General features: G+C 41.2%; 1 protein-coding gene across 2 annotated transcripts in view; it reads right to left on the reverse strand.

Annotated features, from left to right (window-relative positions):
- focad (focadhesin) overlaps positions 1 to 15807 on the reverse strand; it is a 30893-nt gene that overhangs the window by 237 nt on the left and 14849 nt on the right. Inside the window, exons 12-43 of one of the 2 annotated variants that reach the window (XM_061912462.1) lie at positions 15173 to 15277; positions 14995 to 15096; positions 14786 to 14913; positions 14584 to 14710; positions 12756 to 12890; positions 12560 to 12610; positions 12398 to 12481; positions 12196 to 12322; positions 11895 to 12083; positions 11696 to 11817; positions 11524 to 11616; positions 11319 to 11407; positions 11113 to 11154; positions 10921 to 11029; positions 8204 to 8320; positions 7885 to 8123; positions 7723 to 7812; positions 7498 to 7645; positions 7296 to 7415; positions 7033 to 7155; positions 6839 to 6916; positions 6204 to 6275; positions 6038 to 6140; positions 4507 to 4587; positions 4286 to 4414; positions 4098 to 4213; positions 1119 to 1379; positions 958 to 1047; positions 697 to 874; positions 495 to 592; positions 180 to 431; positions 26 to 101 (exon numbers count right to left, since the gene is read on the reverse strand). In XM_061912462.1, coding sequence (XP_061768446.1) covers positions 26 to 101; positions 180 to 431; positions 495 to 592; positions 697 to 874; positions 958 to 1047; positions 1119 to 1379; positions 4098 to 4213; positions 4286 to 4414; positions 4507 to 4587; positions 6038 to 6140; positions 6204 to 6275; positions 6839 to 6916; positions 7033 to 7155; positions 7296 to 7415; positions 7498 to 7645; positions 7723 to 7812; positions 7885 to 8123; positions 8204 to 8320; positions 10921 to 11029; positions 11113 to 11154; positions 11319 to 11407; positions 11524 to 11616; positions 11696 to 11817; positions 11895 to 12083; positions 12196 to 12322; positions 12398 to 12481; positions 12560 to 12610; positions 12756 to 12890; positions 14584 to 14710; positions 14786 to 14913; positions 14995 to 15096; positions 15173 to 15277 — 3874 coding nt within the window. Of the gene's footprint in view, positions 1 to 25; positions 102 to 179; positions 593 to 696; positions 875 to 957; positions 1048 to 1118; positions 1380 to 4097; positions 4214 to 4285; positions 4415 to 4506; positions 4588 to 6037; positions 6141 to 6203; positions 6276 to 6838; positions 6917 to 7032; positions 7156 to 7295; positions 7416 to 7497; positions 7646 to 7722; positions 7813 to 7884; positions 8124 to 8203; positions 8321 to 10920; positions 11030 to 11112; positions 11155 to 11318; positions 11408 to 11523; positions 11617 to 11695; positions 11818 to 11894; positions 12084 to 12195; positions 12323 to 12397; positions 12482 to 12559; positions 12611 to 12755; positions 12891 to 14583; positions 14711 to 14785; positions 14914 to 14994; positions 15097 to 15172; positions 15278 to 15807 lie in introns of both variants that reach the window. The other variant, XM_061912461.1, reaches the window with a different exon arrangement.

The following is a 15807-nucleotide window of genomic DNA, read 5'->3' on the forward strand; positions in this document are numbered from 1 at the left end:
TATCTTCAAGATAATGACACGTCACCTTTGGCTGTGTTGATAGTTGAGCTCGTCAGACTTTGCTTTGGTCCCTCCGTGATGCTGAGAAGCCACTCTATGAACTGAAACATGTGCAGACACACTTTTAACGTCATATCTTAAAAAGTAGCTTTCAAGCTGAGGTTGCTGGTGATGATGACCTTGTGCGACTGGCAGCTCCAAGGTTCTTTGTTGAGAAGTAGGGTCAGGCTGTGCGACAGTCCCAGTAGGCACTGGGGCAGGGCACGGACCGTCAGCGACTCCTCGCCGTACAGATTGTGCAGGGGGACGGCGGGCTTGGACGCGGATTGCCAGGGAAACCACCGAGTCCTAATGCCAAGCAGGAGGGGCATGGAGTGGTCACCCCAGGAAACGACCGCGGCGGCAAAAACTTGAAAGAGGAAGTCTGTGGCCTGTGAAACATAGCATTTGGATAAAGAGTTGTTTGTACACTCACAGATAAACGTCCAACACACCACTTTGGTGCTTCCAATGGTGACAGAGGTGGTGCCGTAAGCAACATTTCGCATGAGTCCCATCAACTCCAGCAACCACTCTAATCGTTTGCTTACACCTGGAACACAGAAATACATGACAAAAGACCTAACTTTACTGCCCTCTAGTTGTCAAACGTTTTGCAACATGAGGTTCCTTTCTTGAGTAGCTATAAAAAAGGACCTGTGTGGACGCTGGCGGCCAGGCGACACTGGTAGAAAGTCTGCAGGAGGATCCAACCCACTCGGTGACTTGGCCAACCACGGAGCACACTGGCTATGATGTCGTTCAGCCCAAGGAGGGGAATTCTACTTTGGGATGTCAGGTAAGCCAAGACAAAGCAGGTTTTCTCCATCTGATCCTAAAAATAGTCCAGCCGTGATATAAAGTGCATGAAAGAAAGCGAAAGCAATGGAAACAACACACCGAATGACTACATCGTACCTCGGTGACACCAGCGATGCGGTCGATCTCAGTATCAGACATCTCATGCAGACATTTGGCGATTCCAACGTACAAATCCACTTCACTATCCTAAAGCAAATGAGCTTCAAACACACTTCAAAAGAATGTGGGTGGGCGAATGAGACGATGTGTCGGTGTACCTTTATTTGGTTGGGCAGGAGGCCGAAGATCTTCTCGGTGGTGGAGCACATCAAGGCCCAGCACACGTTGGGTGGGTTGGGCAGGGCCATGGCATGAGCGAGGCCCTTCAGCAGAGAGCAGCACAGGGAGAGACGCTGGGGTCGAAGTTCATCCTGGAAGGCCTGCAGGCCAACAGTGTCGACATAGAACTGGAGCTTCTCCTCGACGACATGCTTCATCCACAAGGAGAGAGTCTCATAGAGGTGGGCCCGGGTCTGGAACTGGATTATAGGGAGAACACCATTCAAGACCTCCCAAAAAATTGTAAAAGGCTTTTTCTTTTTACGCTGTCAGTCCCTCCAAAATTTCGCTTGCTTTTTTGTGATTGTTAAAAACTAAAATGCCTGATTTTGCGGCAGCATTTTTACAAATTGCAGTCAATTGTCCTGTTATGCAAAACCAACTTTTCTCACTTGTTGGTACCTGTTTTTCTGTGTTTGAGATCCCTATAAGTCCCAAAATTTGAAATCAAATCATCAGTGAATCATGGCAGAGATATTTATAAAACAATCTTGCCTTCTTCCAAATGAGCCGTTTGGAATTTGAGACTTAGACTTAAATTATATATCTTGCCTTAACTTATTTTCCTTCTATGCCACATCAATATGGAATGCACTCGCAACAGGTGTAAAAGAAAGTGCATCTCTGCCCTCCTTCAAAACTGCACTAAAAGAACACCTCCAGGCAGTTACAACCCTAGCCTAGCCCCCTCCTCCCACCACATCCCACCTCCCCGGATTGTGAATAATCAAATGTATTTACTTGTTCTTATGCTTTCTGAGCTCACTATGTTCACCGCTCGCTGTACATATCCTACGAAGTAAAACCTACACTGTTACAATGTCCATTTCTCAGATGATATAATTGTTGATGACTGAAGTATGCTGATAGCATCCCACCCCAACCCCTTCCGAATACCACCCCCCGGATGGTAAATAATTCAATATATATACTTTGATGATTAATTTGTGTGATGACTGTATTATGCTGATAGTATATATTTGTACCATGAATTGATTAATGTGGACCCCGACTTAAACAAGTTGAAAAACTTATTTGAGTGTCACCATTTAGTGGTCAATTGTACGGAATATGTACCGTACTGTGCAATCTACTAAATAAAAGTTTCGGTTACTACAGCGAATATCTCCATTATGGTGGAGGGTTACCTGAAGAGCATTGTGCAAGTCTGCCAATTTTATTCAGTTGTAGTCCAAAGTTGTAGCCAATAAGTTCCTTCTTTTCTCTATCCTCTTGTTGAGGGGCAGACTGGGTCATACATGCACATGCCTCATCCGAAGTCGCCTTTTCTAATAAAAAGTATAGTATGGTTCTTCTAATTTATATCCATCAATAGACTCCATGTAGAAGCGCTAAAAGCTACAACATGGCTGACTTGGCGGAGACAGAGTCGAAGGGGGCTTTGCCTGGAGGAGGGCTTTGGCAGGTAAATAAGACTGCACACAAAATGGCGCATGCTGAAGAGACAGTCAAAAATCAGCTTGAAGATGGTCTCTAAAACATGATCTATGCAAAATATTAACCAAAGAACAACCATTACATGTTATGTCAACCACAAGGAAGAGTTTTAAATGTAGAAAAAACATTCCAATATAAGCCCTTTAAGACTTTCATTTTCATTACATTCTCGAGACTTTATGAATTTTTAAATTTTTTCAACAGTTTCTTATAAACCCTAATATCAAAAAGAACAGAATTTCAATATATTTAACAAAATATGCTTTATCTGCATCTTAAATGAAACGTTTTTGAATATCGACTGCAATTTACTGATAACCCAGGATTTTGTGGCCCTTTTTTAAATGCCTGAATGTGCAGAAGTTCTACCCAAAAACTCCAATAGAAAGTGCAGGGTTTTTTTACAGGAGTTTGTTGCAATAAAATCGCGAGTGAGAGTGTAAGTTACAATAAATTGTTGTGTTTTTTCCTCCGTAATTATAATAGTAGCATTTGCTGAAGAAAAATTAATCAATGAACAAATATAAACAAAAATACCAAATTTTATTGGCAAAATGTTCATGATTGCTGCAGGGAAATGCGGTCCTCTCCAAGGTTTCTCATAGTCATCATTGTCACTGTCACCGAAGTCCCACTGGGGTGAGTTTTCCTTGTCCTTATGTGGGCTCTACCGAGGATGTCGTTGTGGTTTATGCAGCCCTTTGAGACACTACTGATTTAGGGCTATATAAATAAACATTGATTGTTTGATTGATTGATTGCAACATCGCAAAATCCTCGAGGAAATGCATTGGGCTGTTTAGTTTCATTTCTTCAATGGGCCATAAGCCAAATAAAAAAAAATAGGCACGGGCTGCAAAAGTCCCCTGATAACATTTTGGACATCACTGCTTTTAAAGCCTTTTGTCGGGGTTGATCATGTGACGTGACCTCAGATGAGTGAGCTAACATAACTCTTGTCGACTATTTGACACGTTAGCTTCATCCGTCGCAAGCCCAACAATGGTATTTAAAGGGAAAAGGGGAGTATTTTTGAAGCTGGAAAAATGGTAAATCAGTATACTTTATTGCAAATGTTGATCCATAATCGGATGAAAAGGCGTTAGTAATGATGTACAGTACATCCGTTGAACGAGTCGTACAAACACAGGAAATAATTTTTACAAGCAGACCAATCACAGACTTTATAGTCCACATGCTGCATTGTGAGGTTAGAATTGTGAGATAATGCTACGTTAGATGGTTTGCAGAGGGCTTCAGAGACTGAACATGGCCAAATGCTACCAAATGCATACCTGGAAAGCAGCAAAGGCGTACAAGGATCAAAATGAAAAAGAAAGAAAAATGCGTACATGTTGGTTCTACCCTCCATTCATAATGTATGCTTTTGTTTAATATGAACAAAAACAGGACACACAAAGAGGGTTTGTAGGTGTGCCTAATTAAGTGTCATTACTCACACTGAGACTGTACACAAGAGGCGGGGACAGCCAAGACCCAAGAAAGAGCGATGCATTCTGGGAATACTGAGTTTGAGCGGCAGCCAGCACCACACACTGATGCTGAACGTCCTCACCTGTCCCAGGAATAAAATATGAAATCATCATGTGCACTGATTTGTAATGGACACAACATTTTCAGGTGTTACCAAAGCTAAGTCTCATCAGAGGGGACAGGACAGTGCTCCAGTTGATAGGAGGGTACTGAAAACTGCCTCCAACTGAAGCCAGAGCTGTCAGAGCAGTTTTAACCACCCTCGGATGGACAAACTCCGGACCTGCGTCATATCAACAGCAACACATTACTTGTCGTCACAAACTACTCAATAGCTTGCGTTACATTAAGGAGACAAGTTGACAAAGATCAAACCTTTCTTCCCAGCTTCTGTGAGCAACTCCACGACAGCTTTGATGACACTTTTCTCTGAGAGGTAGCTGAAGTCCTGGGGCACTGAATGACGGACGACAGCAACTTGTCAGAGCCAGACACTGCCGTCTCTGTTTCAAGGGGAACTATGATGATTGTAATCTACATTTAACACACTCCCTTGTGGTCTCGATAAGATGCATTGGATATGCTTTGCTGTAAATTTTGCTCCACAGACACATTTTTAACACACTTTTAGAGCTTGTCTGCAAACACGTTGTGTGTGGAGGCGTTCCCTTTAGATTGCAAATGAAGCCCTTCACTCCACACTCCTCCCCAAAAGTATCAGAATTTATCGTTTGCAAATCTATGCTTTTTATTATACATCTTTAAGACAAAAATGAGCGCTATTTTTTCAGTCATAGTTGAAAATAAACAACAACAACATTAGGACAAGCTGCTTTTACCAGCATATATATCACTGCATGCCACACGTCAATGTTGTGTGCATGCTACAAATAGATGAAAAGAAAACTTTATCCTACCGTTTACTGTGTTTCCACAAACCATGTAGTAATGTCGCAATGCTACGTTTAGTTTAGTGGCTAATCCAACTTTCTATTGGTACATGTTGATAAAAACAGTCCCGTGTAAAATGTTGTGGACAGATAAACACAAAAATATTACTCTTACAGACATCAGAGCAAGGCAAGGCATGGAGAAGAAACTACAGCAAAGGGGGAGGAGGCTGGTTGATAGAATGTACAAAGGACACACAGCATGTCGCTCACTATAAAATACCTAAGCATTTAGAGCAGTGGTTCTTAACCTGGGTTCAAAAGAACCCTAGGGGTTCAGTGAGTCGGCCTCAGGGGTTCGGCGGAGGTCAAAACACACCCGACTCATTGCGTAAATACAAACTTCTCCCTATCAGCGTATTACGGATACAGCAACAGCTGACTGATTTTTGCAGGTGTGTGATTGGTTGTGGGTTTATGCACTGTGTTGGTTTTGTTCTTTGCACAAGGTTCAAGCACGGTTCATTTTGTGCACCAGTAAAAAAAACTTTAGTATGCGGAACATATTCACCATTAATTAGTTGCTTATTAACATGCAAATTAGTAACATATTGGCTCTTAACAAGTCATTATTAAGTAATATTCGGCATGGCCTTATTGTAACCCTAACCCTGATCCTAACCCTAACCCAATAACTCTAGTCTTTGTTACTTAGAATATGTTCCCCATACTAAAGTGTTACCAAAAACATATAACTTTGTCTTGAATTTAAAAAAACTAAATTTTATTTTTCACTAAAGTAGGGTTCGGTGAATGTGTACATGAAACTGGTGGGGTTCGGTACCTCCAACAAGGTTAAGAACCACTGATTTAGAGGCATCCAAAACTGCTTGCAAGCTCACACCCAAATGCATGAACCTAATGATTGAACACTGGCATTATTTAACATGAGTATTCAACACTGTAACAACACTTGAAAGTCAAAAAAGAGAAAAATCATCATGAGTTCTACCAACCTGCTGTATGACTATGGCCGGTGAACATGTGCGACAAATGCAAGTGACCCAGCAGGCAGGCACAGTTGGACTGCAAGCCAATCGCTCCCGAGAAGGTTATAATCTGCAAGTACAGAATGGAAACTTCACAAGGTGCACAAGGAGAAAAAGGAAATGCATGTTTTACCTGCGAGATGGAGCGAATAACTTCGTTAAGTCTGCTCTGCTGATGAGAAGAAAGATCCAGTTCACCCTTGAGCTGGAATACAGAATACACAAATCACAAAAAGTTAGGGTTTTTTCCGGATGAACCTAAAATGGACTTAATTTGACCACATCTAATCTTGGTAATTCATATCCACCAATTCTGTGTTTCACTTCTTTTTGCAGAACTTTCTTCTCTCTAAAAAGGATCTGAACAGGTGTGTCATCCATTAATAGACAAGTACATTTTTATTTTCATTGTATACACTAAGTCTTTCTGTGACTACGCCAATCTCTCTATGTTTCTAAACTCAAAATGGTCACTTGCTGTTGATTAAAAGTTACAGTAAGTCGTCTTGTACACATTAAGTCAAAACGTAAACGGCATGACAAAGAGAATTGTTTAAATACCAATTATAATTGAAGCAGGACATTTATTGGTGCAATCATGTGTCACACAGGCGTGTGTGGCTTCATGGTGGATTTTAGGTTGATCCTGAAATTTCATCAGAAGGTCCAATATCTCCAACGTTTAATGAGTAGTGTATAAATATTTAGTAGGCCTTACAGCCTTACATTGATCATTGATTACACAGGAAAAATAGATATGACATTTACCTGAATGAGATAGCTCTCTGATCCCACTAAAGCTACCAGTCCATTAGCAGCAGCAAGACGTTGCATGGTGGGGCATCCCTAAAAAAACAACACATCTCTGAATAGTGGATGTTTGACTGTGCAAGTGTGCATGTTGAATGTTTTGAAAACACAATCACCACATAAAACGGAACAAAGCACTTAAGATGACGTACCTCAGCCAATAAAATCTTGACCCAGGCAGCCAGGAGACGAGGTTGGAGGTCCTCTGCTTTGCCATGACCACACAGAGACAAACCATGGACCACAAGGCCCAAAGCCAGGGAGAAACCTGGAGTCTGATCACACATACAAACATAAACAGTACAGCGCAGTTTTGTTACTGCCATGGTAACTACATTGCATCCATTTGACTTTAATAGTGGCACATTTCTAATCCTATTACTAGTATAAATGTACTGTTACAATGCAAAATGACCTGCTGGCTCTCCTCTGTCAGGGTGCGCAGTGTGTTCATGACCTCCTCTGCCTTGTTGGCATCGATGACTGATCCACTGAAGGCAGAGACGCTGACACACGCCACAGAATACGACAAAACCTGCACATGAGCATCTTTAGTGTAATGAAATGCAGAAAAAAAGCCTGATTCTATGGCACATTAATGTTTGTTTACTGTGCACCTCCTGCTGCAAGCGCCGCTGCTCACTGCTGTCCTGTAAGGCACTCAGTAGTTTGTCGAGTATTTGGGTTACGTGGCTGTGTTGTTGTGTCTGTCCACTGTTGCAAAAGGTTGAAAGCACCAGACCCAGACCCAAGATGCAGCCGGTACTGAGGAAAATAAAAAACTATCGTCACATGGGATCATATATTGGTGAGTCGACTTCAATGCTTGTTGGTGCACGCACTTGTATTCTACATCGGTGTCAAAGGTACACACTTCCAGGGCAGACATAGCGTCAAGGAGCAGCTGAGCATCCCCCTGAGGGGAGACGTCACTGCACAGCAAGTGGGAAGCAAAGAGTCAGTAATGGCTGAGATTGTTGTTAAGACACAGAACCATTCCTGACCTGAGGCGCTGCTGGTGGAGGCTGGACAATACCATACCCAGAGATAGGCCCGAGTGGAACTGAATGACCTGAGAGTCATCTGCGGTGGGCGACCCTGGCAAGCTGGCTTGCAGTGCCGACAAGACCTGGTTCAGACTGTCTTTGTGCCATAGAACCAGCACCGGGACCAGCAGAGACAGGGCTAAGCTGGCGCAGGAGCGAGCAATGGCGCTTGCTGTGTTGTCGCCTGAATAGGAGCGCTGATGACAAGGCGGAGAAGAACAAGTTGGACTTTTTAAGTCTTAATTGATGGACACATATAAAGGTGGGTAAAACTTACATGCAGATACCACGGAAACACTTGACCTTTGGCTTTGTAATTGCTGCTGCTGATGCTGAGCAGCGTGTCGAGCACCATGGATAACCAACTGCTTGTGGGGACAAACTCTGGTCCAGCCTGGTCACCAATTAAATCAAGGCATTGTTCAATTAAATAATGTGTCATCGTGTACATCAGGGGTATTTTTTCTGCATGCTTTTGAGGTATATTGTTAGATATCACACTAATTTGCTTTGTCACCTATAACACAAATTTACATTTGGATTTTATCTTCAGTTAGTTTAAGTTTTATTGACCTACATTAATTATGGTTATCGTATTAGTTTACAAGTTTTGAACATGCATACACTTGCAGTATGGTACATTACATATTCACAGTTTAATGCATGTCGTAAACATGCCCCCCCCCCCCCCCCCAAAAAAAAACGAGTAGGAAGAATCAAAGCTTATTTAATCCTACCCATTTTTTCCGATTCATACCAATTGCTCACACATTTGTTCTCTAAGATTTGTTTCTTTTACATTACCATAAATTAATGTTTGTATAATAGATGTATGTTTTGACCGGTCCATGAAGGCTTATAAACGGCGCGTGCAACAGCAACCAACATCAGTAGACACAAAGTTAAATCATGAAATGCAATCTTAACCGAGCAAAAACGATTCATATTAATACTAGAGTCTTGATACCAATTTCCTTGACCCAGCCACACACAAAAAAGTTGTAGGCCTTTATGCTTTTTGTCGTGTTGAATGGCGTCTGGAGCACAATAGTACGATATGTCTGAGAACGTGAACGACATATAATCCCAGATATCACTCGACAAATCTTTTTTTGATATAGGTATTCCATTGCATACTTTGATCTTTTGCTTGTATTTGCTCTCTGCAGGAAGATTCAAGCCTCTTTTGTACTCAGATACTTTGCGTGCTGCTTGCTGTATAACAGCCATCTTGGCTTTGTTGACCACCATTGGTTTTCATGTCTGCCCTGAAAGCATTTTCAATTCCAGGAAGAAGTCACATGTCAGAATACAAGCATCTTATTTATGTCATAGTTGCGTTATAAACAGGGTGCTGCTGCTTGGCAAGAAAATGTATTGTGGTCTATGGGTCTGCATGACAGTGAATTGGTGATTCCTCCCCAAAATTCGGCTTTACTGCGTGCTATACTTTATTTTTACATGTTTAGCAAATATCCCTTTTCAACCTGGTATTAGTTAACATGCAGACTTAAATCATTGGGACTGCCAATCAGGTGTGAAAACAGCTGTGTACAGTGATCACACTCACTTTACACACTGATTTGGAAAAAATAGTCAGAAAGAAATATAGGATTTGTCTTAAAACTGTAACTACAAGTGAACGTAACTTTATTTAAACTGTTCTGAAGTTAGTGCAATGATTTTGCTTTTTTAATTTATATAAATGCTTTCTCTAACTACATTACAAGCGTGATATTACATTACAGATCTCATAAATGTATATATATATATATATATATATATATATATATATATATATATATATATATATTTATAGAAGTTAGGAGGAAAAAGCTTAGACACTCCTGGTTTAACCCTATCGGCCAGCGTAAAAAACTACATCAGGGTTTCCTCTTAGTATTATTGGCTGTGGCAGTCCTGTGATGACAAAACTAAGGCAGCTACACTTTAAATTAAAGTAATATAATGTATTGCAGCGATCAGAGAAAGTCCAACAAAGTGTGACATTCTTTTTATCTTTTATTGCCAATCTTATGCTAGCACCTGGCCCAATTTCAACATGTACTGTATTCCCTCCCGTGCACCCACATCTGTCTCCGTGCTTTACTCTAAGACACACAACAACAATCCCTCATACTCATACTGTTCACGATCATAGGAACAATGAATAACACACGAACATATTCATTAATACCAGCAAGTCGTTACAAAATTATTGGATACATGAAGACTTTTATTTGTGCACTATTGACTAGCGGTGCACTGAAAATTTGGCCGCCAAAAAAAAGACTGATCACCGAGACAGCTGTGTTAAAACCGGAGTTGTGATGACACAAGCAACATGCCAGGATTTGTCTGGAGCAAAGGCAGCATGTCAGCAACGTCTGTGGACATACCGTACTTGAATATATCTGAGATATACCTACGGACAGCAATCTACAAAATGTGCAATGGCCAGATAGTGGCGGCTTTTAAGGAGAGAAAAACTTGCACCAGTGTCACACAAGTGTGACTTAAGTGAGTGTTTTGAGACTATGGAGACTGGCAACTGCTCACACTGTTCGTCAAGGACATGGAGCCATAAAAAAGTCTCTAAACATGAGTACAGCCTCAAATAACACCAGGAAAATATACTCGATTGGTTGCTAGTCGTTTTTAATTTTTTTTAAAGTCACTAAAAGGATTGGAAAAATCTCTAGGAACTTGAAAAGTTGTGAACATTGTACGATAAACAATACAAAATACAAAAAATAATTTTAAAAAATACATCAAAACAGTATAAGAAAAATATATGTAATACTATATAACAAATTGTTTTTTTAATGTAAGTATACTTTTTTGTAGCCTTTTTAAAAACAAATATATGCGTTATAGATTAGGTTAATTATATGAAGATGTCATGTTGACCAGGCCCCAACACCACAGGTACAGTATGTTGGCAATCTGGGGGAAGCCCTGTCAATGTTTGAAAAAAGACAAAGACGATCTTACCGCAAGGCCGGTGTCATTATCAGCAGGCAGGTTGCTCTCATATTTTGCCACAACAGCAGCCAGGGAGCTCAGAGCCAATACAGAGTTTCCCTGAACAACAGGACTGTCCCTGAACGGCACATTGAACATATAATGATTATTTATAGTTATTAAGGGCAGCAATCAGAATGAATTACAAGACAGTCCACTCACTTTGTTGCACTTTTTATGGCATCTGCTAACTGATCCCTGGCCCTGAGATGAAAATAACAGTAAAGTAGTGAGAGAGCTTTGAGAGAAATTCCTACTCATTCTTTTAAAATGGACATGCTTTTTTTTCTTTTTTTTTAAATAATTTGTGTGTGTGTGTGTGTGTGTGTGTGCGTGTGTGCGTGCGTGTGTGTGAGTGTATTACTGACCACAGCCAGGCACAATGTTGTTTGTACTGAAGGTCTTCTGGGTTCTCTTTGCCTTGTTTACTCAACATTTCCAATTCGGCATGTCGACCCTGAGTACGATTTAAGCAGAGTAGGTGATGCTGGGTCACTATAGCAACTACAGAGATGTTATCCTCTTAATTTCTCTGTCCCGACTCCTCCCTCCCTCCATCATCCACCCACACACCTCAAGGACCGCATGGAACGTGCGATTCATGAAGCCACGCCACGCCTGAGGCAGCAGCAGCGCACGGTGCCATTCAGACGGCTGAATGTTCACCTACAGACAATAGAAACAACGTTCAGGCTTGTAATTCCGAAAAAGTAAAAAGCGCATGTAGTGCCCGGAGTGCTCGTACCTCGTGCATAAGAGCACCCAGGGTCTGCTGATAGCTACGACTGCGGCTTAGGAGGAAGCGATGAATGGGTCGGCCTTCGCGGTCTGTTTGCTGGGGCAGCTCATGGCAAAGCAACAGGCCAGCTGCGGCATATAATAAAATCAGTGCATTATTACATGAAAAATGTTTATACTCGCATGTAAAAGTTCAACTGAAACACCTGCGAGTCCATGTTTGAGTCCGGGTTGCTTGTTCTTCTCATAGTACTTGAGCATGAAGGACGGGATCCCTGCCACAGTTTTACCCTGATCTGAACGAAGGTTGCCCCCTTTCAGGGCAGAAAAATACACCCCCCTCGGCATCTGACTCATCTCCTTCTTCACCAGTGATGTCAGGAAGACCTGGAAAGCTGTGGGGGAAAGACAAGGAGAGTGATGGGAACATTTAAAATAGTATACAGCGCTCTAATACATCACTCATTTGAAAGGATTAACACTGTCACGCATTTTTTAATCATGTACCTGGTAGAACAGGTGAAGAGGTGAGAGTCAGCAACTTCACGTAAGATGAGCCCGGCACAGAGAGGTCCTTTTCCTCTTCATCTTCCTCCTCCATTCCCTCTTCCTCATGCTTTACAGCAGGTCTGGCCTGCAACGTGAACCCTAACAGTTAGAACACTATCTCCCTGCTTGAGAGCAAGATGGTGTGAAGATGACCACTGACTGCATCAGGAAGATGATTTACTGTATGAACCACTTCAGGAAAGTCTGCTAAAGCCCGGAAACCACAGCTGGCCACCTCTGGATCCTGGTTATAAGCGTTAAACATATTGTCATACAAGTTCTTTTATTGGATGCAATTACTCAATGTGTTATAATCACAAACCTCGCTCAGGGCATAATTCCACAAAAAGCTGACCACCTCCTCCATTAATTTCTATAAAAATAGAAGAGGAACATTGTTTAAATTATCAATCATTGTTTAAATCATCAATCACATTTGCCCTGGGTTTTTTCATGTTGATTATAACAACATAACGAATACATTAAATGTACATGGTAATGTTTTTTCATGCAGGTACCTCATACTCCTCAGACTTGACGGCGAGTTGAGGAACTAGAGCTAGGAGCTGAGCGACAGCCTTGACCATCAGTGGACGGGAGTCACACCTGAGCTCTGGACCAAGACTTCTCCATGTTGACACCATGTCCACTACCTGCAAAGACAACCATCTCCCTTGAAACTTTACGTTTAAAGGCACATTCTGGAACAACTATAAGATGCGATCAGGCTGGTCTGCCACTATTTTCACAAAACCAATGAGTGAAGGTGGCTCAAAAAGTGTATCCACACTCGGGCTGTTTAGATCGAGCTAAATATCCATGGTATCGATACTTCTGTAGTATCAGTATAAAATTGGGTTGAGATCATGGCCGCAACTACCATTGGGGACACCAAGGTCATGTCCGATGTAGTTTTTAAGTGACAAAAAGAAGATGATATGACTGACTGAAAATACATTATGTGTAGGACATCATGTGCACTGTACATCACCATGTGGTAGATCATCCTCTCTCAATATAAAATCTTTGGTCATGCACAGCACACTAAAAGTCTAGACAACATGTCAACACGGTTGGATATATCTTGTGGTGTACCTACCCCAGGGATCAATACTGGGACCAAGATTGTTTAATCTATATATAAACAACATTTGTAAAGTTACAAAGGACTTGAAGTTAGTTTTATTTGCAGACGACACAACTGCTTTCTGTTCAGGAGAGAACACACAAAAGATAATACAAATAATAACGGAAGAAATTAACAAATAAAAAAAAATGGTTTGATAAAAACAGACTATCTTTGAATCTCAGTAAAACTAAAATAATGCTATTTGGTAACAGTAGAAAAGAGCATCAGACACGAATACAAATAGACGGAGTAGATATTGAAAGGGTAAAAGAAACTACATTTTTGGGAGTATTAATAGATGATAAAATTAACTGGAAATCTCATATACAAAACATACAACATAAGGTGGCAAAAAACATTTCAATAATGAATAAAGAAAAATACGTCCTGGGCCAAAAATCACTTTATATTCTCTACTGCTCGCTAGTGTTACCATATCTGAGTTATTGTGCAGAAATATGGGGAAATAACTACAAATGTGCGCTACATTCGTTAACTGTGTTACAAAAAAGATCAATTGGAATAATACATAATGTTGGATATAGAGAACATACAAACCCTTTATTTATTGAGTCAAAAATATTAAAGTTTGATGATTTGGTAAGATTGCAAACAGCTAAAAAAAAATGGACAAAGCAAATTATAACCTGCTACCAAAGAATGTACAACAATTCCTCTTAACTAAAGAGGAGAAATATAACCTTAGAGGAAAATCTAATTTAAAACATTTGTGTGCACATACAACACTTACAACCTTTAGCATATCAGTATGTGGAATTAAATTATGGAATGGATTAAGTAAAGAAGTTAAACATTGTACTGATTTGATCCAATTTAAGAGGCTGTTCAAATTAATATTGCTTACAAAGTACAAAGAAAAAGAATTATGAGAAAAACTTTATTATTATTATTGTCAAATCCTGGTTATGGCCCTAGTTGAGATCGATATTTTTCAGTTCTCTTTCATGTTTGTTTCCCCAAATTCCTCTCTCCATTATTGTGCTGTTTAAATACACTGAAGGGTTAACGAGATCGAAAAATTAAAAGGCAATAATCACAAAATCATTTAAAGATCTTGAAGAACACCTAAGTAAAAACTATTGGTATATGCATCTGCAATGCTGGTCCAGTATTTTATTTGGCATTTGATCAAATGCAACATTTGTTTTATCAGCACACATTCTACAATCCGGTTACAAATCTGTTTAATAACCAACCTCTGCACAGCACAGCTCCTGGAGTCCTTGCAGAGCGAGAGCTGCAGGGGTCGCCTGGTCAGGTCTGGTGCATTGATTTAGAGTGAAAACAATGGAGGCCAACATGTCACTTGCATGCTGGTAAGGCCTGGTGAGCACACACAAACAGATAAATTAAAAATATTACACGTTTTTACATCCCTATTTGAGATTTTGATCAGACCTTTCTCTGCAGATGTCCCGAAGGCAGGCCGCCCTGGCCAGCACCTGTTCCCACTGGGTGTCCCTCCCCATCACCACCCTATTGTCTCGCTGAGTCAACAGACGCTGCAGGGCAGGGTAAACTCGGTCCTTGTGCAAAGAAAAAAGCTGATTAAAAAAAACACAGACAAAGGATAAATCATCATAATTACTGTCACTTTTGTTTGAAACCTGTTTGGTCCAGAGGGCAGTAATGAGTCGCATGGCCACAGCTTTCAGCTGGGGGTTGCTTGCAAGCAGGCTGAGCGTCTGCAGCACCATGGGGACGCATAGCTGCAACAATGAACTTGCCTGAATACACGTGAGCGTACAGTGGCATGTATAGCAGAGACCAAAGAAGGCCCAGTACCTTGTGACTACCGAGGTTTGGCAGGCAGTTGAGAACAGCATGAGTCAGACCTGGATTACTTTCTTTGCCAAGCTTAAAGTGCAGGACAGCAAGGAGTGGGGGAACCTGCAGACACACATGTCGAAACTGTCATGTTCTGGCAGCTCTGCTGCCGCCTGTCTTCTTTTTGTTGCAGTGCCTGGTTTCTGGGTCACGGAGCCAAACCACCTGCGTGCACACTTGATACTCATTTCCTCCTAACTTCTTAAGCCCTCCGGTTCCTTTGCTCGGTGCTAGTAGATTCCTGATGGTTCACCCTTCCAGTCGTGTACATTTCCTATGCTTTGGCTCCACTCACGCTTCTCGATTTCTGTGGATCAGTCCTGGCATTGCCGTGTAGTGTTAACTGTTAGCTCTCCACACATTTTGTGTGGGATGTCTGTTTCTCCACACCTTAAGTTTGCATCTTTAGCTATTTTATCCTCACTCATTTTTGAGTGCATTTTTTTGTTATTATTCTTATTAATTTTTTGCTCGGCTTTGGGGTTCTAGTCCGGCTAAGCCGATCATGAGAGAAGCACGAACATAGGAACATAGGAAACTTACACACACAAAACCGACACGTCATGAAATTGTGCTTCATTGTTGGTTATGTC

The sequence above is a fragment of the Nerophis ophidion genome, linkage group LG10, assembly GCF_033978795.1.
Source record: "Nerophis ophidion isolate RoL-2023_Sa linkage group LG10, RoL_Noph_v1.0, whole genome shotgun sequence".
Classification (NCBI taxonomy): Eukaryota; Metazoa; Chordata; class Actinopteri; order Syngnathiformes; family Syngnathidae; genus Nerophis; species Nerophis ophidion.